Source organism: Chrysemys picta, chromosome 12 (genome assembly GCF_011386835.1).
Source record: "Chrysemys picta bellii isolate R12L10 chromosome 12, ASM1138683v2, whole genome shotgun sequence".
In the NCBI taxonomy this organism is placed as follows: Eukaryota; Metazoa; Chordata; order Testudines; family Emydidae; genus Chrysemys; species Chrysemys picta.
Genome location: NC_088802.1, coordinates 42,673,324 through 42,696,000, shown reverse-complemented (window position 1 = coordinate 42,696,000; position 22,677 = coordinate 42,673,324). Strand labels below are relative to the sequence as shown.

Sequence of the window (22,677 nt, the reverse complement as noted above, 5' to 3'; positions counted from 1 at the left end):
CCTTGAACCCAGAACTGGGGCAGTGTGAAATGTTTGTGATGCAGCCTGGAAAGCCTTCAGTTTCCCTTGATTTTGAGTGTTCTTTGAACACCTGGCTCCAGTTTCAGGCTTGGCTAAGTTAGGAGGGAACACCCATCCTTCTCATCCCTAGAATGCCAAATGGGATTTATGGTTTTGGCCTCAAACTATGCAGAACATGTTGGCTTTGGCCAAGTTTCACTTTGGTCCTGAAATGGAGCTCAGAGGAGGTGTGGGAATATGAAGAACATGCCCCCCAAATTAACTAAGCCCCTTTGCGAATCAAAACAGTCAAGCTCAGCTCTGCCCAGAATGACTTTGGCTTCCAGAAGTTTAAATCAGATTCTTTAATGTTGCTTTAAAGCTGATTTAATTTTTGTTTTGGTTATGCAATATATACTCGAGGCCTTCCCAGTTAATTCGAGAGCCCATCCAGAAATCTCTAATCATCCAGTGGATATAATAAAACCAAACTTTATTTTCCCCCTCCTAGACCTACATTGGGCAAATCTTGGTCTCTGTGAATCCTTTCAAGCCCGTCCATCTCTACTTGGAAGATGTGGTGACTCAGTACCAGCAGGGGACGCTCTCCAAAAATGCCCCGTATGTATGCTTGTTTCTTCACAACTAAGTCTGTTCATTATTCTTAACCTGCAGAGTCCTGTGTTGCCCTGGGCTCTCAGGACCATTTCACTTGGCCAAAGGTCATCTCTGGAGTAGGACTGGTGCAGAGTGAAGTGTATAATACATCCAGCACAGGGGTACTTGTATGGCACTCTGATATTGTTGCTGTAAGTGCCATATGCCATGTTTTATTTGTTAACGATTTCCACCTGAGGAGAAAAAGTGGGCCTGATACAAACACCACTGAATGTCGGAAAAGCTTGGTCTGAGACCTGAGCTGTGCCATTGGGCTCATCTCTTCTAATGAGAGAGAGACTGAAAAGGACTTCACTTCAGAGTCTGTAACCCTAATCAAACCTCCCTCTTCCCCTTGCAGTAACACTCGGAGGGATTAAGATGCCAGAGACTGAAACAAGAGAAGTTTATTGAAATCTCCCCTAGCCTGACAAATGTCCCTCCCTGTGTAGCGCTATAGTGATACTCAGCACTTACATATCCAAGCATTGACTGGCCCAGCTGAGCCACAATGTTGAGAACATCTTCACTTCCAACCAGGCTGGAGAGTGTTTAGCCCATGCTAGTGATAAGACCCAGCTGTGATGTCCACCAAAGTTCATGGATCCTCAGGTAAAATGCTGGCTTACGACCTGGTCCAAAAGCCATTGCAGTAAATGAGAAAGGCTCCCCTTGATTTCAGTAGGTTTTGAATCAGGCCTTTTGTGCAGATGCTTTTGTCTAGTTGCTGGATCCAGCAACTACTTTTTGTAACAGCTTCCCTCTTCTAGTTTTTCCTTCAGCTTTAGCTGAAGGTCCCAGGTTCAATCCCTGCTGATGACCACAGAGACTGTGGCCATCCCTAGGGATTTTGGCAGTAGCATCCCACCATTGCTAACACCAGTGCAGCTCTGCTGGAGCTAGCCACATTGGGAGCCCTAGTCTGGATGAGGCTCCTGTGACCACTGGTTTGTTTAACTTGCTCAGAGCGAGTCTAAATGACACACGGCATTTAAAAAGCTGTTGGCTACAGGAGCCTTATTCACACTAGGGCTCTCAAGGTGGCTATTACTAGCGGAGCTGCAGCAGTGAGAGATTTGCCCTCCCATGCCCAGCTATACATATGCTGCCTTGGCCAGAGGCATAAGCAGACTAATCAATTGCTTAGGGCCCCGAGCAGCTCAATGGGGCCCCCATTCCCTTTTTATTATAAGAACTTGCCTGTTTTCGTATTGTGGGGGGCAGGAGGGGACAAAAAATATTCCTGTTTAGGGCCCCCAGTGGGCTAACACTGGCTCTGGCCATGACTCTCGGATCTGGGATTCTGTTACAGGCTCAACTTCAGTGCAGATATCCACTAACTAACCCCCGGTGCTGTGTTTGTGCAGGTTGGAAATCAGGGCCAAAGTAACAAATGGAATTTTTTTCTTCTGTTCATCTAGACACATCTTTGCCATTGCGGAAATGGCCTACACTCTGTCCCAGACTTCAGAGCAAGAGCAGTGCATCGTCATCAGGTAGGAAGTGAGGACATTGTGTGGGGCTGAGATTCCTCCTCTCTCTTCAAGTTTCTGCCCCATTGAAACAACTGTTCCAGAGGATTGAAGAGTAGCACATGTGGTATGCATATTTTAACAAGACTCTCTGGGTGATCCAGGGAATTATAGACCAGTAAGTCTTAGATCTGTGCCTGGCAAAATGATTGAATCGATAAAAACAGAACAGCAAAACACCTATGAAATAATGAATGGTCTGGAGAAGGTAGATCGGGAGCTTGTGTTCTCCAGGCTGCACAGCACAAGAATAGGGAACTTTCAAAGACATGAAATGGCGGAAAGTTCAAAACCGGTGAAATGAAATATTTTCACGCCATGTGTAGTTTAAACTATGGAATTTATTGCCTCAGGAAGTAATTGAGGCTCAGAACTTAGCAAGAGTTAGAAGGGGTTGGACAGTAATATGGATACTGAGAATATCCAGGGTGGTTATAACTAATGATAACGCTGTAAAGGATGTTAAACCTCATGCTTCAGGGGTTAAGCCAATCTCTAACCGGGAGACCAGGGTGAGACCTACTTTGGGAAGTAATTATCCCACATCTGCCCACTGTGGGTTCTCACACCTTCCTCTAAAGAATCTGGTGCTGGTCACTGTTGGACAGATGGACTTTGAATCTGATCCAGTCTGGCATTTCCTATGTTCCTAACAGTCTTGCCCTCTTGGGGCATCTCCAGCTGCCTCTGAGCAAGTGGGAGACCTGCCCACTCACAATTGGCTATGCATGATGACATTTGTCAGTGTCACTTTTGAAACAATCACCCCGGCACACAGCACTTCCTGGCAGGGCTGCCAGAACAGGAGGGCCAGGGGGCCATGGCCTCCCACTTTTAACTGACCGTAAGGACAAGTGATGAGGGGAGAGGAGCAAGTGGGGGGTGCGGCCTCAGGGGGAAGGGGCGGTGTGGGGGTGTGGCATGGCATGGAGGAGCGGGGCCATGGTTTGGGCTCCTGTGACTCATCCTCTTTTAGGGCACTTCCACCGCTCATGTGAGTGATGTTTCCATGATGATTATGCTGATTGGTTGCCATTGCAAATACATTGCTGCTGGAAGAAATGCTGTTTGTACTATTTCACACAACATGACCCAGTCACCACATAGAAGGGGTCAGTCCTGTCTGGGTAGATGAAACAGGATGACATAAAATTGTGCTAACTGGCTCTGTGGTGTGTACCACATCCATGGAAAGGTTAATATGTAAAGCCAGCAGCCTTCAAAAGTTGCTTGATTACAATGCCTTGCCCTCAGAGTATGGTCAGACCGTCAGCCAATGACAGTTTTGTTTTTATGATGTCAGGCATTTATCATGTGTTTGTTTGGTCGCATGTGGTGTCACTGTCTGGCGCAGGGAAGCTGTGGGAATGGAGAGCTGGGACAAGCTAGGACTCTCCTTCCACAACCTGCTCGTGTAGTTTGAACTTAGCTGCTCATCATAAGCCTGAGCTCATTTCCCCACAGTCTGAGGTGGGAAGGGACGTGGGTTGGCTCTGGATCTGGGTTTTTTGCTTGGGCCCATTTTTCTAACTTGCCGCCAGACTTTTAAACAATATGGGCCAGATCCTGAGTTGCCGTAAATCATTGTCTTAGGCAGAGCTATGCTGACTCACCCCAGTTGAAGATCTTGCCTAATTACTCTAGGCACAGCTAGTCCGATCGTTATAGCCGTCTCTGATCCTTAGCCCTTTCTCCCCCAGTGGGCACAGTGGATCAGGTAAAACAGAAGCTGCCAAATCAATCATGCAGTACCTGAGCACCTTGTACCAGAGACAAGACAGCCCTGGGATCAGGCAGGTAAGGGGTGGCTAATGTTTCTACGTACTGCGACACAGGCACTGGCTTCTTCCTTTCCCAGGGGGTATTCAAGCCCCACTCAGCCCCAGGCTCTGCCCCCCTCCATCCCTTCCTGCCCCTGCCCCTCCTCTTCCCACCCCCGCCTTGCCCAGTCCCGCCCCCTCCCCCATGCATGCTCCATCCCAGCTCCTCCTGCATGCCCCGGAACAGCTGATCGTGGCAGGTGGGAGGTGCTGGGAGGGAGGGGGAGGAGTTGATCGACAGGGCTGCCAGTGGGCGGGAGGCACTAGGAGGGAGGAGCTGGCTGCTGGTGGGTGCTAAGCACCCATGGGTGCTCCAGCCCTGGAGCACCCATAGAGTCGGTGCCTGTCCACCATGATGTGTGCTTGTAGTCATGTGGTGTAAGGCACTACAGGGAGGTGCTCAGATACTATGGTGATGAGCACAATATAAGAAACTGAATAGTGGAGCATGGGATAGAATGGGTCAGCATGGAGTGGCTAACATCAAGCTGACCAGGACTGAAAGACAAAAGCAAAGCAGGGGCTCACACCGTTCATGTCTGTTCTTAAGTTGGAGGTGGAGACAGAGGGGTGAGATCTGGCATCAGAGTGTGGCTGGCCATGTTCGCCATGAAGTGGGGCACTGGGGGCCACATGGTTCAGTCAGAGGTAGCTGATCTAGCTGTCCAAGGCCAGACACGAGCCTGCTAAGATCTGGGGCACCTAGCACTGGCCTTGAACCAGTGAGAACATTTTCTAGCTTCACTTCCCCCATGGATGAGCAACAGCCATCGATAGTTACACTGATCACGTGACCTGAATCTCAATTTGGAATTCAGGTCACGTGAGTGCAGACCCACAGGAATCTCATTTGAAAGAAGCCGGAGTCCCAGTGATGTCAGTGGGGCTTAGGCACCTTTGAAAACCTCCTTGAATGTATAAGGGCTCTGAGTGAATTCACTGCTCTTGGGTGCTTGGTGCGCAGCTTTAAAACCCTACGTCGATTGTTCACAGAACAGGCAGTGGTAGAAGCAGCACAAGCTTCCCCAGGCTGCACCTCCCCTCTGGCTTGGAAGGCCCATCTGTAAGGCCCGTTCAGCCTTCTGAACCGTCTCTCTACTGAAATCGCCAGCAAAGGGCCCAGTTATGGCAGAGACGTTTTTTGTGAAGCGAGCACCTCACCTGTTAGGAACTTAGCAACTGAAAAGCAACGTAGGTCATGCTTAGGTCACTGGGCAGCAGTGAGGTAGGAACAACTATCAGTCACTGCCAGCCTGGGTTTGGGTCCAGCTAGCAACCTAGTGCTAGAGGCTCTGTATCGTGTTACTGCTCCCTGGAGTTGTATCCCCTGGCTGGCTGTTGGATTCACCTTGTGTCTCTGGTCATGTCTTTCAGACCAAAGCCCTTTGTGACAAGGACCATCCCCTTGTTCTATGTTTGTAGGGTACCTGCCACTATGGGGCCCTGGTCTCTGGGCAATGTCACAGTGTTATCTGGTGTGTTTAACATAAGGTCTTGTATCCTCCGCCCTCTCCAGCCCTGTGACATACTGCCCATCCTGGAGAGCTTTGGGAATGCTAAAACCATCCTCAACGACAACTCGAGCCGCTTTGGGAAGTTTCTGCACGTCCACCTGAGACAGTGAGTCAAAGGGCGCTGCCGTTAGCCAGCTGTGCAGTGATGCATGCTGGAGCGGGAGGAGAATGAGCCGGGCATGCACAGGAACAGATCCAGTGCTAATCTGCTGGGAAGTGAGTTGTACAGGGGGGTTATGCAACAACAGCCCTCCTTCCCCCCACACTTTCTATGGGGGGGGTCAGTTTGCACCCCTGGGTTTGCTTTTGAGTTTTGTCTACAAAAGAACACATGAAACCTGCAAGATTTCCCTGATTGAAACCACCAAGCCCCCATCTACTGTGCTCTCCTTATTACAATAGCACTGAGATCAGGGCTCCATTGTGCTAGGTATTGTACATACACCCGGGGAAAGAGAGTCCCTGTCCCAAAGAGCTTACAGTCCAAATGGATGAGACAGACAGAAGGGGGGAGGGAAAACAGAAGCATACAGAGATTAACAGACTTGCCCAAGTCACACAGCAGGTCAGTTGCAGAGCAAGAACCCAGGTCTCCTGACTCCCAGTCCAGTGTGCCCTATCTGCTGGACCTCTGTCTGTTTCAGCGTGACAAGTTACCGTGTTTGAGACCAGTTACAACACAGTAGAAGCTAGTGAGGTTCTATCATGGCTCAGTCTTGCAGTGCAGAGAGGACTGAACAATCTTAACTGGAGCTGTATCGTGGGCTTGAACCAGTGACAACGCAGTGGGGCTCGGGCGGGCTCAGGCTTCGGTCCCCCCTCCTGGGATCATGAAGTAATTTTTGTTGTCAGAAGGGGGTCGCAGTGCAATGAAGTGTGAGAACTCCTGACTTATCCACACCTACCATGTTGCTCAGTCATATTGGTGTCACCGTGTTCCAAGAAAAGCTCCACCATTGCATTGCCAGCTGGGTAGCTGCTGCAGACCCTCCTCCTTGGGGAGGGCCCTGGGGTACATGTGGTGGGAACTGGGAAGGAGTCAACTTAGAAGCTATGACTTTGACATGGCAAATATTTTACTAAGTAAAGGTCTGTAATAAAACCATCCCTACAGCATAACTCCCATGTAATGTTTAGGTCTCTCCCAAACTCCAGGCCCTACAGCACGTTGTTATTATTGCAATAGCACGTAGGAGCCAGTCATGGATCAGGACCCCACTGTGGTAGGTGCTGTACAAACACAGGACAAAAAGCTGGTCTCTGCCCCAAAGAGCTTACAATTTAAGTACAAGACAAGAGACGACGGGTGGATGTAGACAGACAAGGGAGCACAAAGAAACAATGAGCACAGACGTGTGGAGAATGCTTAGGGAACATGCACAGGTTACACCTGGGACCATTTTGGGGATTGCTCAGTGGGGATCTTTGGGGTTTGCTGTGTGTAGAGAAGGGAGATCCAAGTGCCCCTGAATTTGGGGAGGTTGTTCACAGTCTATAACTGGATCCAGATGCATATTCTAGAGCCAGCTCCTTTCTCTATAATGGAGCTGCTCCAAGATCCCAGCTCTGAAGACCTAAACTTTTGGTGTCGATGGGCTTTGAAATTCAGATCCAAATTTTGCGTCTTGGATTTGTAGCTCTAGGTAAGGACTCCCTCTGCCTGGCCCCTGTACAGAGTATAGCTGGGTCTCCAGCAAACCCTCAGTCCTCTCTCACAGAACCCCTCCCCCCATCTCTCCCTCTCTCTCGCACACACAGGGGAGTCGTGGTGGGTACGTCCATCTCCCAGTACCTTCTGGAAAAGTCCCGTGTTGTGTTTCAGGTAAGAACCAACCACCCCCACTTCCCCAAACAGGTCAGAATCTCTGCATGTCTAGGCTGTGTTTGTGTGTTAGGGTCTATGTTAATTAACAAGTGCAAGGAATTCCTGCAGCTTCTCTAGTCAGATGGCAAGAGGCAGACCCTCAGTCCTAGTGGACAGTAGCAGAGTTTTGGGTTAGCGTTAGTCTCATGTGTCACCTACATGGGCTGAATCCTATGGTGGAGCCCTCCATGCACCACTCTGCTGCCCTGCAGCATTTCCTGCTGGGCCAGTCCTGGGCCTCCCCTGAGCAGATGCTGCCAGCTGGGATAAACTGTATGGTGCTTTTGTGAAATGGACAAATATCCATCAGGACCTGGGTTCAGACACTCTTGAGCTTATTGCCTTGGGAGCATAGGTGCCCAGAGATGATGGACTAACCCAGATGGCCTTGCCCCCATTCTACTGCTCCATCCAAGCCCTCTATCAGGTTTTTTTAATATGGTAAGATAGATCACAGGCCTCACAAACACTTCACTCAGCTGTAGTGTGTTTTTTAAATGTCCAACTATTACAGCACTTTCCGCATGTTCTCAGTAAACCCAAATCTAATTAGGTGATTTTAAATGACTGACTTGATTAAACCCATCATTACCATTGCCAGACAATTTCTAAACTGCGGGAAAGAAATGATCTCGCTGCTGTCTGTTTGACATGGGATCTGCACAATGCATTAATCCAATAACTATTGTTTATTTCTATAGTGTCATATTAGTGTATTAACAAGGGCTGTCAAACGATTAAAAAATTTAATCGCACTGTTAATAATAGAATACCATTTATTTAAATATTTTTGGATGTTTTCTACATTTTCAAATATATTGATTTCAATTACAACACTGAATACAAAGTGTACAGTGCTCACTTTATTTTTGATTACAAGTATTTGCACTGTAAAAAAACCAAAAGAAATAGTATTTTTCAATTCACCTAATATAAGTACTGTAGTGCAATCTCTTTATCATGAAAGTTGAACTTACAAATGTAAAATTATGTAAAAAAAAACCTGCATTCAAAAATAAAACAATGTAAAATTCTAGAGTCTGCAAGTCCACTCACTCCTACTTCTTGTTCAGCCAATCACTCAGACAAACAAATTTGTTTACATTTGCAGGAGATAATGCTCCCATTTTTTGTTCACAATGTCATCTGAAAGCGAGGACAGGCATTCTCATGGCACTGTTGTAGCCGGCGTCGCAAGATTTTTATATCCCAGATGTGCTAAAGATTCATATGTCCCTTCATGCTTCAACCACCATTCCAGAGGACGTGCATCCATGCTGATGACGGGTTCTGCTTGATAACAATCCAAAGCAATGTGGACCGATTATCTGAGTCATATGCCACCAGCACAAGGTTGATTTTCTTTTTTGGTGGTTCGGGTTCTGTAGTTTCCACATCGGAGTGTTGCTCTTTTAAGAGTGGTAGCCGTGTTAGTCTCTTTTAAGACTTCTGAAATCATGCTGCACACCTCATCCCTCTCAGATTTTGGAAGGCACTTCAGATTCTTAAACCTTGGGTCAAGTGCTGTAGCTATCTTTAGAAATCTCACATTGGTACCTTCTTTGCGTTTTGTCAAATCTGCAGTGAAATTGTTCTTAAAATGAACAACATGTGCTGGGTCATCATCCGAGACTGCTAGAACATGAAATATATGGCAGAATATGGGTAAAACAAAGAGCAGGAGACATACAATTCTCCTCAAGGAGTTCAGTCACAAATTTAATTAACGCATTATTTTTTTAATGAGCATCATCAGGATGGAAGCATGTCCTCTGGAATGATGGCCGAAGCATGAAGGGACATACGAATGTTTAGCATATCTGCCATGTAAATACCTTGCAATGCTGGCTACAAAAATGCCATGCAAATGCCTGTTCTCACTTTCTGGTGACATTGTAAATAAGAAAAGGGCAGCATTATCTCCTGAAAATGTAAACAAACTTGTTTGTCTTAGCAATTGGCTGAACAAGAAGTAGGACTGAGTGGACTTGTAGCTCTAAAGTTTTACATTGTTTTTGAGTGTAGTTATGTAACAAAACAAAAAAAAATCTGCATTTGTAAGTTGCACTTTCATGACAGAGAGTGTATTACTGTACTCGTATAAGGTGAATTGAAAAATACTATTTCTTTTATCATTTTTACAGTGCAAATATTTTTCATAAAAAATAACATATACTTCGATTTCAATTACAACACAGAATACAATGTACACCTCTACCCCAATATAACGCGTCCCGATATAACACGAATTCGGATATAACGCGGTAAAGCAGTGCTCCGGGGGGGGCGGGACTGCGCACTCCGGTGGATCAAAGCAAGTTCAATGTAACACGGTTTCACCTATAACGCGGTAAGATTTTTTGGCTCCCGAGGACAGCGTTATATCGAGGTAGAGGTGTATATGAAAATGTAGAAAAACATCCAAAATATGTAATAAATTTCAATTGGTATTCTATTGTTTAACAGTGCGATTAAAAACTGCAATTAATCACCATTAATTTTTTTAATGGTGATTAATTTTTTTGAGTTAATCGCGTGAGTCAACTGTGATTAATCGACAACCCTAATATTAACCGAAAGGGTTTGCAATCTAATATGTATGAGGGGTGTGTTACAAGTCCCCCTCTATCACTCCCCGGAGGATGAGAGTTGTTACTATGTCCAGCTGCAGAGCCATGGCTCTCTATCTCAAGCTGTAGCAGCTCATGTTTTTAGATCTTCAAATCCCCAGTTCAGTCTCTGGTGTGTTGGCCAAGGTGGAAGCCATCCCATATGCACATGGGCTAAGCTAAAGTCCATGTAAACTGTTGTGTTCCTACTGGGCAGCATAACATTGTTTCAAGTAATGTTCTGGCATGCAGGTGTTGCGTTAAACTGCTTTGGAGACAGATCTGGGAACAAGAGTAGCTCCAGAAAGATGTCTAGAAGCTGGTCAAAGTGTTTCTATCATTCTTTGGAAAGCTTTTTTCCCCTGTGTTTCTCTCCCACGAGAAATGCATGATTAGTAATAAATTCTCCACTTGGGTATATTTTTCCTTAGATGAAGCTACAAGGACAAAATGTGCCCTGACTTAACATCGGTCTAACCCCTTTGGGCCAGGTTCACAGCTAGGGTTGCCAGTTTTGGTTGGATGTATTCCTGGAGATTTAATCACATGACATAGTCTTTAATTAAAGATTAATTCTTTAATTCCTGGAGACTCCAGGCCAATCCTGGAGGGTTGGCAACCATATACAGCTGGTGTTCAACAGGGTAGCTCCACGGATGTCCATAAACCACATTGATTTATACCAGCTGAAAATCTGGCCTACTGAAGTTAACAGGAATTATTTGGCTCAGATTTGCAGTAGGGATAGGAGAACCGAGTATGGATAAATAAGAGCTCCCTTTATCCCCAGCAGCTTGAACTACACTTCTTAAAGTTTATTAAAAGTTCCATTAATTTTTCTCTCCCCCTGCTCTGCTCGGGTGTGCAAGGACCAGCCGTGGGAGCCCTGTGAAGGGGGTGTTTGTTTCTATCCTGGTTATAGGAAGCACTGGATGGAAACTTCAAAATGAGCCTGTTCTTTTGCAGTCTGCAGCCTGGCTTTGCAAAGCCCAGAGGTTCGCATGGGTTCCGTACTTTGGGGGATTTGTCTGATGAAATTTTGACTTCCCTTAGCTCTGATGCGATGGGGTGGTGGAGTGAGACGTTTGGCCCACAGTGTGAGCGATCTCCTTTCAGGCCCATGGCGAGAGGAACTACCACGTGTTTTATGAGCTGCTGGTGGGGCTGCCAGTGGAGCAGAAAGAGAAGCTTTTCCTGCATGAGGCAGAGACTTACTTTTACCTGAATCAGGTGAGTGAAGGGGTGGAGCAAGCTGCTCCAGAGGTGAGGGAGAGACACCTGTCTCTGATCAGCCTGGTGCTGGGGACCCAACAGGAAACAGGTAAGATGATGAGCTCTGTGCTTCCCTCCTGGATTGCCCCTCCCGGAGGTGGCACAGGGTTGCGGTTTGGAACTTGGCTGTCCTCGGCACTGTCTGGGCCCCTCTCACTCTTGACCCAAGGAACGTGTCTTTCTGTTTGGAGAGGCTTGGTCACTTCTCCTCCCTCTCCCATCATTCAGGTTCCATTGCCTCTTGGAAAAAGCCGTGTTATTGGGACTCTTGTTTTTATATGGGTCGTCTAAACACCGAGGCCCTATGGCTCCACCTATCTAAAAAAACCAGTATTTCCAACCCCAAATGTTCAAAAATCATGAGTCAGGCTCAACAAAAACCATGAGATTATGTAAAAATAATAGATTTTTGGTGTTTTTTATTCACCTTCTGCTTTTTGAGCCCTTAGGGTCCACTGGGGTCACGCTTTGAAGCTTTCTGCACAGCCACAAAAGTAACTTACTCTTTCTTTAAGAATGAAGGCTGGAATCATCACATCTCCACTTGACTCCAGGAGCTGGGGCTTTAAGGAAAACAATAATGATCATGAGACTCATAATAAAATCATGAGAGTTGGCAACACTGGAAAACAGCTTTCTACAATAGGGGTTAACCTGCTTTTGCCTGGGCCTATAATCTTCTGTGGGCTAAAAAGGATTGGGGAGATGTGGGCTGGATCAAGGGAGCCTCTCTTTACCCTTCGTGGAATAAAACAAAGCACCTGAAGAAACGGAATGGCAGTACATTTAGAAGCAATAAAAGGCAGTGCTGATTAAAGACTTAATTAAGACATGGGTCACTTGCTGGAGGATTCTCTGAACCTTGAAGTCTTTAAACCACGATTTGAGGACTTCAATAGCTCAGACATAGGTTAGGGGTTTGATACAGGAGTGGGTGGGTGAGATTCTGTGGCCTGCGTTGTGCAGGAGGTCAGACTAGAGGATCATAATGGTCCCTTCTGACCTTAAAGTCTATGATTCTATGACTTTGTCTACGTGGGGAAATTGATCAGCCTAGCTATACCAAAATAATTATTCCGAAAGAATCACTTTTATTCTGGAATAAACAGAACATCCGCACAGAGGAGTTACACTGGCATAGCTGAAGTGGAGTAATTATTCTGCTACGGCTATGCTGGTCAATTTCTCTGTATGTAGACCAGCCCTTACTCAGCTCTGCCATTTTGAGGATTCAATCCTAGCCTCACCCATAATTAGATTAGTATCCGCTTTCCTCCTAGCCAGGATGGGACAAGTACCCTTAATGACTTGATTGTTCCTAGGGCAATTAAAGGCTCAACATACTCAATAGATCAGACAATTACAGCATGTTAAAAGATCTCTCCTTGAACTGGACATTATTAGACCTTTCCCTAGCAACCCGGGAAGGGAGAACCAAGCGGGATGGTGCTACATTTTAGTTAGCTAGCAACGATTCTCAAACTGTGGGTCAGGACCCCAAAGTGGGTCGCGACTCCATTTTAATGGGGACGCCGGGATCAGCATTAGACTTGCTGGGACCCAGGGCTGAAGCCTGAACTCCATCCCCAGCTGGGATGGCTGGGCTTGGGCTGCGGCCCCCTCTCCTCCCACCCGAGGCATCAGGGCTCGGTCTCCGCCCCCATCCCGGAGTCATGTAGTAACTTTGTTGTCAGAAGGGGGTCACGGTGCAATGAAGTTTGAGAAGCCCTGAGTTAGAGATAATGATGTACCTGGAAAGTCCCAGTGAGAATTGACATGGCAAGGCCTGTTGAGAAGTGCGGGAAGAGGTTAGGGGAGAAGGGCAAAACTTCACCAGTCAAACTTTGAGTTTGCAAAATCAGGAGTAGTTTCGATCTTGGTCTCTCTCTCTTTATCTGATCCACCAAAGTTCAGAGTTGGGGGTCAATTGGGAGCTTTCCCCCGCCCTCCTTGCATCACTGCATGATTGCTGGGCATGTTTGCTTAGCACGTCTACAGCATCTATCATCTCAGGAGTTCAAAGCACTGTGTGAAGGTGGGCAGGTATTATTGGAGCCATTTTTGTAGAGGGGAAAACCAAGCCACAGAGTGGGGAAGGGACTTGCCCAAGGTCATGGTAAGATTTGGTGATGGAGGTGGGAACAGAACCGTGATCAGTTCTCTCATGATGAGACCATGTTGCCTCTCACAATGGACATAGATATCTTTTTGCCTTGCTCTGAGGTATCAGGTGTTGGGTGTTGCTGGGTGCCAGACCGGTGGTCTGATTGGATAGAACAAACCTATGTGCCTAAGGCCAGGTCTACCCTACAAAGTTAGGTTGACCTAACTACAGTGCTCAGGGCTGTGAAAATGTTCGCACCATGTATGACATAGTTAAGCTGATCTAAGCCCCAGCGTAGATATCGCTAGGTCGATGGAAAAATTCTTCCGTCCACCTAGCTACTGTTTCTGAGAGAGATGAAGTCACTCCAATGACGGAAGAACACCGTCCATTGCTTTAGCCAGTGTCTACACGACAGCGCTACAGCGGTGCAGCTGCAGCATTTTAAGTGTAGACATAGCCTTAGAGTTTGAGGGAAGGGACCATTCTCGCCTTTGTACTGAGGCGCCCTCTCTTGGTTGTGACCCCGGCTGATACGGGGCTGCTGAACTCCCCCTCCAGTTCCATTCTGCCTTTGTCATTCCCACCGCTGGAGGTTTTTAAGAACAGGTTGGACAAACACCTGTCAGGGATGGTCTAGGGTTATTTGATCCTGCCTCTGCACAGGGGACTGGACTTGACTTCTCTAGGTCCCTTCCAGTCCTACAGTTTTATGATTCTATCACCTGTGATTTAACCCCCTCTTATCTAGGGTTACCATATTTTGAGCCTCCAAAAGGAGGACACTCCACGGGGCCCCGCCCCAACTCCGCCCCCTCCCCTGCTTCCCGCGAACATTTGATTCGCGGGAAGCCTGAAGCAGGTAAGGGGGGCGTGGGGGGAGGAGGCGCGGCCCAGTCTGGCTCCCCCCGGCGTCTGCAGCCTGGGTCGGCTCGGGCCCTGGGGTGCCGGCCCCGGGCCCGGCCCCCGGCCGAGCACCCCCGGCCCGCTCAGCACCCCCCGGCCCCCAGCCTGGCCCCCGGGCCCCCGGCCGAGCACCCCCGGCCCGCTCAGCACCCCCCGGCCCCGCTGGCCCCCAGCGCTCGGCACCGCTGGCCGCCGGTCCCCGGCACCGCCGGCCCCCGGCGCTCGGCACCACCGGCCCCTGGCACCGCCGGTCCCTGGCGCTCGGCACCACCGGCCCCCGGCGCCCCTGGCCCAGCACCGCCGGCCCCGCATGTCCCGATTTTCCTGGACATGTCCGGCTTTTGGGGATTTCCCCCCGGACGGGGATTTGGAGCCCAAAAAGCCGGACATGTCCGGGAAAATCCGGATGTATGGTAACCCTACTCTTATCTGGAGAAGCCTCAAGTTGCTGCCAGGCTGGTGCTAGGAAAAATGATTCATCTTCAGACCCCCTGCAAGGGGAGAGACGCTTTCCCATTGGAGAAACTCAGTACAACCCTTATTTACCATTCAATTACTTAGCCCTTTATGGGTTTTATATAAAGTTTCCCTTGCTATATTTCTGACTAGTCAGGGCCGTTGGAGATGTCCCCCTCAGGGGCTCAGCCAGTCCTTCTGCTCTGGCTCAGTCTGCTGACGTGTCCTGTGCTGAATTTGTGGCATCAACCTGATTTCCGTGGGATTTATTAATTTGTTTTGAAACACCTGCAATGTGCCTACTGCCATTCAGATAATAGGGCAATGGGTGCCGGCATATGACCCCACACAGCTAATACACACAGATAAAGAGAGAACCTGCCCCAAAAAGCTTAAAACCTGAGAGAGAAGCGACTGGACGCACTGGGCAAATACAAGAGATCTCCTTCTGATGGTCTCAACCCAACCCAATGCAAACTGGGGCCAAGTGTAGCCTACTATAAGCAGCCAAATGGGTTCCCCCTCCTCTTTCATGCCTTCCTACCTTTATTCAAATTATGAGCTCCCTCTGGTGGCGTTAGATTGCAGGTCACCATGACTGCAGGGCAGGTTCCAGTGGGAGAAGGATTTGGGCTGCTGCTCATATACAAATGTCTGCTGTAGCAGTAGCTGAGGGGGGTGGAAATTGACATCAGGGTAAATTCCTGTCAGCAGCAATGTTTCCTCATGTCGTGTTTGCCCCGGTGTGGAATACACTGTGTCAGGAGAGGGAGAGAGCTCCTAGCTGGAGAGAGGCCCAGTCTAATATGCCAGGTCTGAATACCCCAAGGCCAGGAGTGGAGTGGTGGAAGTGCCCTAAAAGTGTGTGTGGGGGGGCAATGGTGCCCAAACTGTGGCATTGTCTCCCCTGTGCTGCCACCGAGGCCCTGCCCTCACGCCGCCCCTTCTCCCCAAGACCCCGTCCCCTGCTCGCTCCTCTCCATCCCCTTCCCCCCCGTCGCTCACCCTTATGGCTGGTAAATAGTATGAGGGCCATGGCCCCCTGGCACCCCCATTCCGGCACCCCTGCCCGAGGCCTGTGGGGGTTCAAAAGTTTGGGTAGGCATGTTTCTGAAATGGGCTCTCTCCTTCTGATGAGCCCAACCTAACCCCCTGTGCTCTGAAACCCAGATCTGAGCTTTACAATTTGGGCCCCTCTCTAGTGCTGGGAAGTGACGTTGGAGCGAGAGCCTGGTGTGAAGGGGCCGTGGGTCCAATCACAGGCTTTCGTTGGTTCTCTCAGGGCAGAGCATGCGACCTCTCGGGGAAGCAAGATGATCGGGAGTTTGTGGTCTTGGTGCAAGCTCTGCAGGTGATTGGCCTCTCAGATGATCAGCTGACCTCCATCTGGGCAGTGCTGGCTGCCATCCTGCAGCTGGGGAACATCTGTTTTACCTCCTGTGAGGTATGTTAACACCTCGCCAGTTTGGCCGTGACTAATATCAAGCAGGTCAGCAGCCTCGTGTGATGGGGCTTGGGAGAGTAGTCTCAGTTGCACGTGGTCATCCCCTCCTTCAAGACTGCGGCCAATACCCAGAGAAACGGAGAGCAGAACCCAGATGCCTGGGCTGTCAAGGGATAGTTAGAGCCTGAAGAGCTGATCTACAAGCCAAAGGCAAGATTTTGCCCACTACAGTGTGACCCACCCCTATGCAGTGGGATGAGTTCAATTTTCTGCAGAAGTGTGCTGGTTAAGTATGGGACTCTGTATCCAGGACAAGCTTAGACGCATTCTTCTCCCCCATGATTTAGAAGGAATCCTTTGGCCTTGCAGCCATCCCCAGCGACACGGAAATCCGGATTGTGGCCAATTTGCTGCATGTCTCAGCAGATCGCCTCCAAAGCGCCATCACTCACCGAGTCACGGTGAGTACCGCATGGCCCCTTCAGCCCGCTCCCCGTCATCCTGAGGGACTTCAGTGTGGAAGTTGCATTGTGTAGAAAGAGTGCTTGTGCCCCAGCCCAGTGCTCTTTCTGCAGAGGGATCTGAGCAGTGTGTCTGCTGGCAGCTGCTTTACTGTTGCCTCCTACTGAGTGATGTAAGGAAGGTTGCAGCTGAAGAACCAGGCCTCCTATCCAGGTGAGAACAAAAATGCTGCTGCTCCTCGTTCCCAGGAGCAGACTGTGCAAGGGCGCACTTCCTTCCTCCTGCGCTAGTGCAGATGTGAGCGGCTCACGTGTTCCCATCGCATGCAATCCTGAGTAGCCATGGATTGAGATACAGTGGGCTATGCTCATGCGGCAACAGATTGCACCCCTGGCCAGGCTAAACTATGCCGCAAAAAGGCCCTGTTTATTAAGGAGTTCATATTTGTGCCTATAGTTAAAATCTGGGGGGAGCTGGCATCCATAAGCCAATTGCTAATTATCATCAACATCAAAACCTTCCAATTTAAGAGATTTACCAACAGATTCCTGCACTCCCCATCCCCTACATTACTGAGTCAAGAGCCTGACCAAAGGGGTAACTCTTCCAGGGGCTCTGAAGTGCATTGAACTCAGGATCTGGCAGTATGCTGGAGGGAGAAGGCTCCTGAAGGGATGGGTCCTCCGATGAGAATGTCCTGGCACTAGGGTAACCAGATAGCAAATGTGAAAAATCAGGACAGCGGGTGGGGTGTAATAGGAATAGGATGGGGGGGGGGTAATAGGATAATAGGAAATGGCCCAAATATCACAACTGTCCCTATAAAATTAGGCAATCTGGTCACCCTACCTGGCACTAGTCCTGGAGGGCTTAAACTCTGGGAGTTGACAGCAAGAGCAATGGAAAGTGACTCCTGCAGTGGGTTGTAGAGGGAGATTTGATGGGTTTAATTCTTATTTATACTAAGACCCCTTTCTGTCACTCTGGCAGTGTAAAGAGACCTTGAAGTGGGCATAAATTACATCTACACCTACCGTAAGACCCCTTTGTATTGCTAGACATGCATAAGTGTGCCACAATGCATATGTGATTCTGGCCTGATTTGAGATCTCTGACAGCTGACTCCCAGACCACGAAGGGACCTATTAATAAAGTTCTATTCTAACTTTCACCTTGCTTTATCCACGGGATATCCCAGGCAAAGAGCTTTGTTAGGTTGACTCAATTACTTACGGTTTCCGGATAAAAACATTTCCCATCAGCCTTTTATAACAAATAGTGCCTCTTTCTGTCCAGGTGACGTCTTATGATCGAATATTCACCCCTTTGTCTGTCGAAAGCGCCATTGATGCCAGGTAACTTCCAATGCTCTTGTCTCTTTGTCTTAGTTTGGTGAGAGAAGCCGCAATGTGTTGTCTTTATGGTAACATGTTTTGCTCTTCTCCCTCCCCAAGGGATGCCATTGCCAAGGCTCTGTATTCCCTGCTCTTTGACTGGCTTCTGGTGAAGATCAATGAGTGGCTAGCCCCCTGGGAAATGGACAGCACTCTGGGCATTGTCGACATATATGGCTTTGAGGTGACTTTCTGGTTACATTGTATGGTCTTGGAGCTATTGAAAGGGCTGCTTGGGCTTCTGGTTCATTTATTAATATAGAAGGGGGAGGTCATAGGTGTTGGCTGGGGGAGAAGACAGCATCCCCTAAAATTTGGGGTCCTGTGTATTTGAAATGTCTGTAAAACACCGTGTGTATTTTCAGTGCTATAAAAATAATAATAGGGATAGCTTGGCACTGTGTGTGTGTGTGTGCGCGCGCGTGTGCGTGCAGATGGCCAAGTGACTTGGGATTACATTAGCACAAACCCAGGTCTCTGTCCAAAACTTGAACTGAATCCAAACTACACCTCTGTTCTGGTTTCTACCAAGTCATGACAGTACCTGGCACTTTACAACACATAAACTGTATTAAATATAGATCAAAAGCCTGGCCCCGAAGAGAGTGTTGTAGTTGAAAGACAAAGAAAGTTGTGTGTGGCTGTTAGCGAGACACTAATTTAAACCCAGTGTTTAGGTTCTGGTTAAAGAAGGTCTTACAGAACCTAGAAGCAATAGAAATAAATTCCCATGAAAATCGTTTGGATTTAACACTTCCCTAGCAGCCCCATCCCTGCCATGTTGTGCTAGTGCAGGGGAGCTGGAGAATGAAACTTGCCAGATCACTTTCATTGTCCAAGCCCAGAGAAACACCAAAAGTAAACAAGCAGCACAATGATGACAAATGCACTTGATTTAAAAATAGAATAAAATTGAGTTTTAATCATCTTGGGTGTTCCCAGTAACATAAGTAAGAAACTCGTTTCTTGTTGAACATGCTTTTTAACCTGACAGTGCCCGTTCATCCCTCGCACTCTGATGAAGTTGAAACTCTGTTGGGTTAACACTCTTTTACTTGTTTTTTAATTTGTTGTTGTTTTCCACGTGCCCCTGTTTCCTGTTCTCATGCCATTCCCGACCTGATTAAGGGCCCAACAGCCACTGAAGTCAATGGAAAGACTCCTATTGATTCACGGGGCTTTGGATCAGACCCCGGAAGCAGGACCTATAATGGAAGCCTTGTGAGACTACTAATGTATTGCAGTAACACTTCGAAGCCCTGGAGCAAACCAGAAATGAGACAACTTGTACTTCTCAGGCTAATTACCAGGGTTTGCCAAGAACAGGCTGGCCGGACTATGGGCTCAAGTCAGCAGAGACTGATGCTGTATGTTCTGTACAGCTCTGCACACCCTCCAGGAGGGACTGCGGCACAACCTCTTCACGTTGACTTTACTCCACACCTGCCCCTCTGACCCTCTTCTGCCCTGCCCTGTCCCCCTCATCCCTACAGTGTCCCCCTCCCGTCCCCTTTCTTGCCATTTAGCTGATCCCTTTCTGAATAATTTCTGCGCCCCTCCCCCAAAATCAAGGCACTAACATGCTGTTTGCTGCCATCCCATTGTTCACCCCTTCCCTCGCCCTGTGTCTGTCTTCTCCATGAGAAGGTCAGCTCTTTGGCTCAGGGACTGCCTCCTACTCTTTGTTCAGTGCCTCGCACAAAGGGGCCCCATTCTTGGGTTGGTCCTTCAGCATTATTGTGATAACGATGATGATTAATAACAGAAAAGAGTGAGGCATGTGTCTTCCCGCACGTCCGCAGGATCTGGGGGTGAACAGCTTGGAGCAACTGTGCATCAATTTTGCGAACGAGCGTCTCCAACTTTTCTTCAGCCAGACAGTCGTTGCCCAGGAAGAGGTAAAATAGAACCTTCCCCATTAGGTGGGGGATGGCACACATGGCAGCGAGTCGAGTCAGTCTCAGCTCGCAGGAAAGGAGGGGGTTGACTGGATCTGGTGCTCTCGTCCAATACCAATGTGTTCCCACCACAGGGCATGTCTCTGAGGTTATGTACGTTGTTCATGACCCTGTGCTAATTCTACAGTAAGATCATGAGAGAGAGAGAGACTGCTAGAGCACTTCTCCGTTTTACAGGGTTATAAGCAGCTTAGTCGGGATCTGAGACCCTGATCACACCTATGACTTTAAGGCTTGTTCTGGTAGCTTCGGGGTTTCACTTTGCTTTGCCTCTGTGCAGGAAATCAGTGTAATTTCCAGACTCAGTATCTCTTACACTCCCCCTTTTCTTGCTCTAGTGTAGCTCTCTCCTCACAGATTAGAAAGAACATTAGCAGGCTTAGAAGAGGGTCCAATGGGCTAAGACGGGGAAGCTACCATGCAAGTTTCTAACAGTACTGATGAACAATTGGATCTCTCTGCTAACTCCCTGATTTCCTCTCCTTTTCATGGCTTGTGGGCGGGGCTGGCTGGATGACCTCTGATCCGTAGGAGGAATACACCCAAGAAGAGCTAGTCTGGATTCCCATTTCCCAGATGCACAATGAGTCATGCCTGGATCTGATTGCTGCAAAGCCCCATGGCATTTTACGCATCCTGGATGACCAGACTTCATTGGCTCAGGTTAAGAACGCATCATGGCTTTCAACCATGCTTGGTACAGCAAGTGAAGTGGGGAGTAGGTTAGTGGGTTTTGGAGAAAGGTCACTCGGGACTAGTGAATCCTGATTTTGATGCTCACTCTTCATTCGTCTCCAGTTTTACTGAAAATTTTCAGGGCTGCTATTCTGCTAAATGGGATTGTGTTTACCTGTGTGTGTGTGTGTGTGTTGGGGGGGTACAGTAGTAGAGAAGACATTTGTGAGTTAAGACAGTCTGGAAAAGCTGAGCTATTTCACTGCTTGGAAACTGGCATACTTTGTTTTTTAAAATCCTATCTCAAAAGCAGTTTGGTGCAAGTATTCCAAGTGTATTTTATTTAGTAGACCTCCATGAGGACTGGTGTCTTTGAATATATTTGAAAAGGTGGGGTGGTTATTCTTTAGAGTTATTTTGCCGACTTAAAATGCCATGGCGTGGTCAAAGGTGGACATTACTGTTGTTTGTCCTTGAAGAGTTTATATGGTAATCCTCTTTCCCCATCCATCATGGGTTGTCAGTGGGGTTTGAACACCAGACCCTAGCACTAAAACACAGAGCTGCTACCTCTTAAACTAAAAGAGTGACTCTAATAGCTGATAGCTGTAGTAGACTCTTATCCCCTTATGTGAACCATCCACTAGCAGTTGGGGAGGGATAGCTCAGTGGTTTGAGCATTGGCCTGCTAAATCCAGCGTTGTGAGTTCAATCCTTCAGGGGGCCACTTAGGGAGCCACTTAGGGATCTGGGGCAAAATCAGTACTTGGTCCTGCTAGTGAAGGCAGGGGGCTGGACTCGATGACCTTTCGGGGTCCCTTCCAGCTCTATGAGATAGGTACAGAGTATAATACAGCTGAACAGTGGGTCACACATACAGTGTAAAATGTGTCTAGTTCCCTTTAAGGAACTAATATGTATTTACATCCTTAATCCCAGTTTAACAATGGCTCTACAATCTGAGAATAGGCTAAAACACTGTGAGGCATGTGTCTATCTCCTGCACAGGCCACTGACCACACCTTTCTCCAGAAGTGCCATTACCATCATGGAAACAGCCCTTGGTACGGCAAGCCCAAACTGCCTTCACCAGTCTTCACCGTGCAGCACTATGCAGGTCCTGTCACCTACCAGGTAAGCTCCCAGGACCAGGCTGGAGCAGTCTCTGAGCGGTGAGCTAGGGATGGAGGTGATGAGGCGTCAGTACGTTGGGAGCTTGGGGATGCTTCTTAGGGAAAGCTCTGCACTGTTCTCAAGTTACATTGGGCTAATTCTGAGTCATTATAGGACGTGTCAGAAGGTTCGTTGAAGGGAACTTTTGCAGCATGCCGGGCTGCATCGGTCAGTGATGGGGTTTTTGTGTCTGGCTGTGATGATCTATATTCTGATCAGTCAGAGTTTGGCTTCACAGGTTCACAAGTTTCTGAATAAAAACCACGACCAGCTGCGCCCAGAGGTCCTTGAGATTTTCTCCCAGAGTCACCTCAAGGTACAGTATTCATTCTGGGTTATGCTACTCTGATGCAGGATCCTTTATGGCTTTCTTCAGGGAAGCCCAAAGACCCAGGCGATGGGAGGTAGTTTGGGAAATAGTAAGAAACTTGACACTGCCGTTTGGGAAACCTGGATGAGCCATGGATATAGACCCATTAAAGCCAAACTCATTGCTGGCTTACCCTCTGAGCCCCCCAGGGAGGTCAGTCGCAGTGCCCAGGGTGTATGTTGGCAGCGAATTAACCCAGTCTATCCACTACCTCTTCCAGACTCTTAAATCCCTATTTTTTGTCTCTCCTTCCCTTCCCTTTCCAATATTTCTCCCCCACCCCTTTTCCCCCCAGAGACAAACACCTGACTCTGCTCACCCTGGTGGCCTGGTGCCAGCTTTGGAGGAGTTGATACACACCCTCAGGGTTGGTCCTTAGTGTTGTTTCTAGGCAATAAGAAGCTCCACTGAGCTAGGGGAAACCACAGTCCCTTCTTTAAATGCATTGGAGACAAAGTATACACCTT

The 22,677-nt window shown here is 48.2% G+C and overlaps 2 protein-coding genes across 2 annotated transcripts; both read left to right on the top strand.

The window, feature by feature from the left end:
* Positions 1–3,932: 3,932 nt before the first annotated feature.
* Positions 3,933–19,575, top strand: LOC135974572 (unconventional myosin-XVB-like). Its single transcript, XM_065562990.1, has 8 exons — positions 3,933–3,986; positions 5,526–5,629; positions 7,282–7,345; positions 16,017–16,178; positions 16,526–16,639; positions 17,937–17,995; positions 18,095–18,218; positions 19,561–19,575. Exons 1-8 carry the CDS (start codon positions 3,933–3,935, stop codon positions 19,573–19,575), a joined length of 696 nt encoding a protein of 231 aa, XP_065419062.1.
* A 73-nt stretch (positions 19,576–19,648) lies between these two features.
* LOC135974571 (unconventional myosin-XVB-like) lies at positions 19,649–22,589 on the top strand. Its single transcript, XM_065562989.1, has 5 exons — positions 19,649–19,932; positions 20,524–20,655; positions 21,676–21,801; positions 22,079–22,156; positions 22,506–22,589. Exons 1-5 carry the CDS (start codon positions 19,813–19,815, stop codon positions 22,587–22,589), a joined length of 540 nt encoding a protein of 179 aa, XP_065419061.1. The 5' UTR covers positions 19,649–19,812.
* The last annotated feature ends 88 nt before the right edge of the window (positions 22,590–22,677 follow it).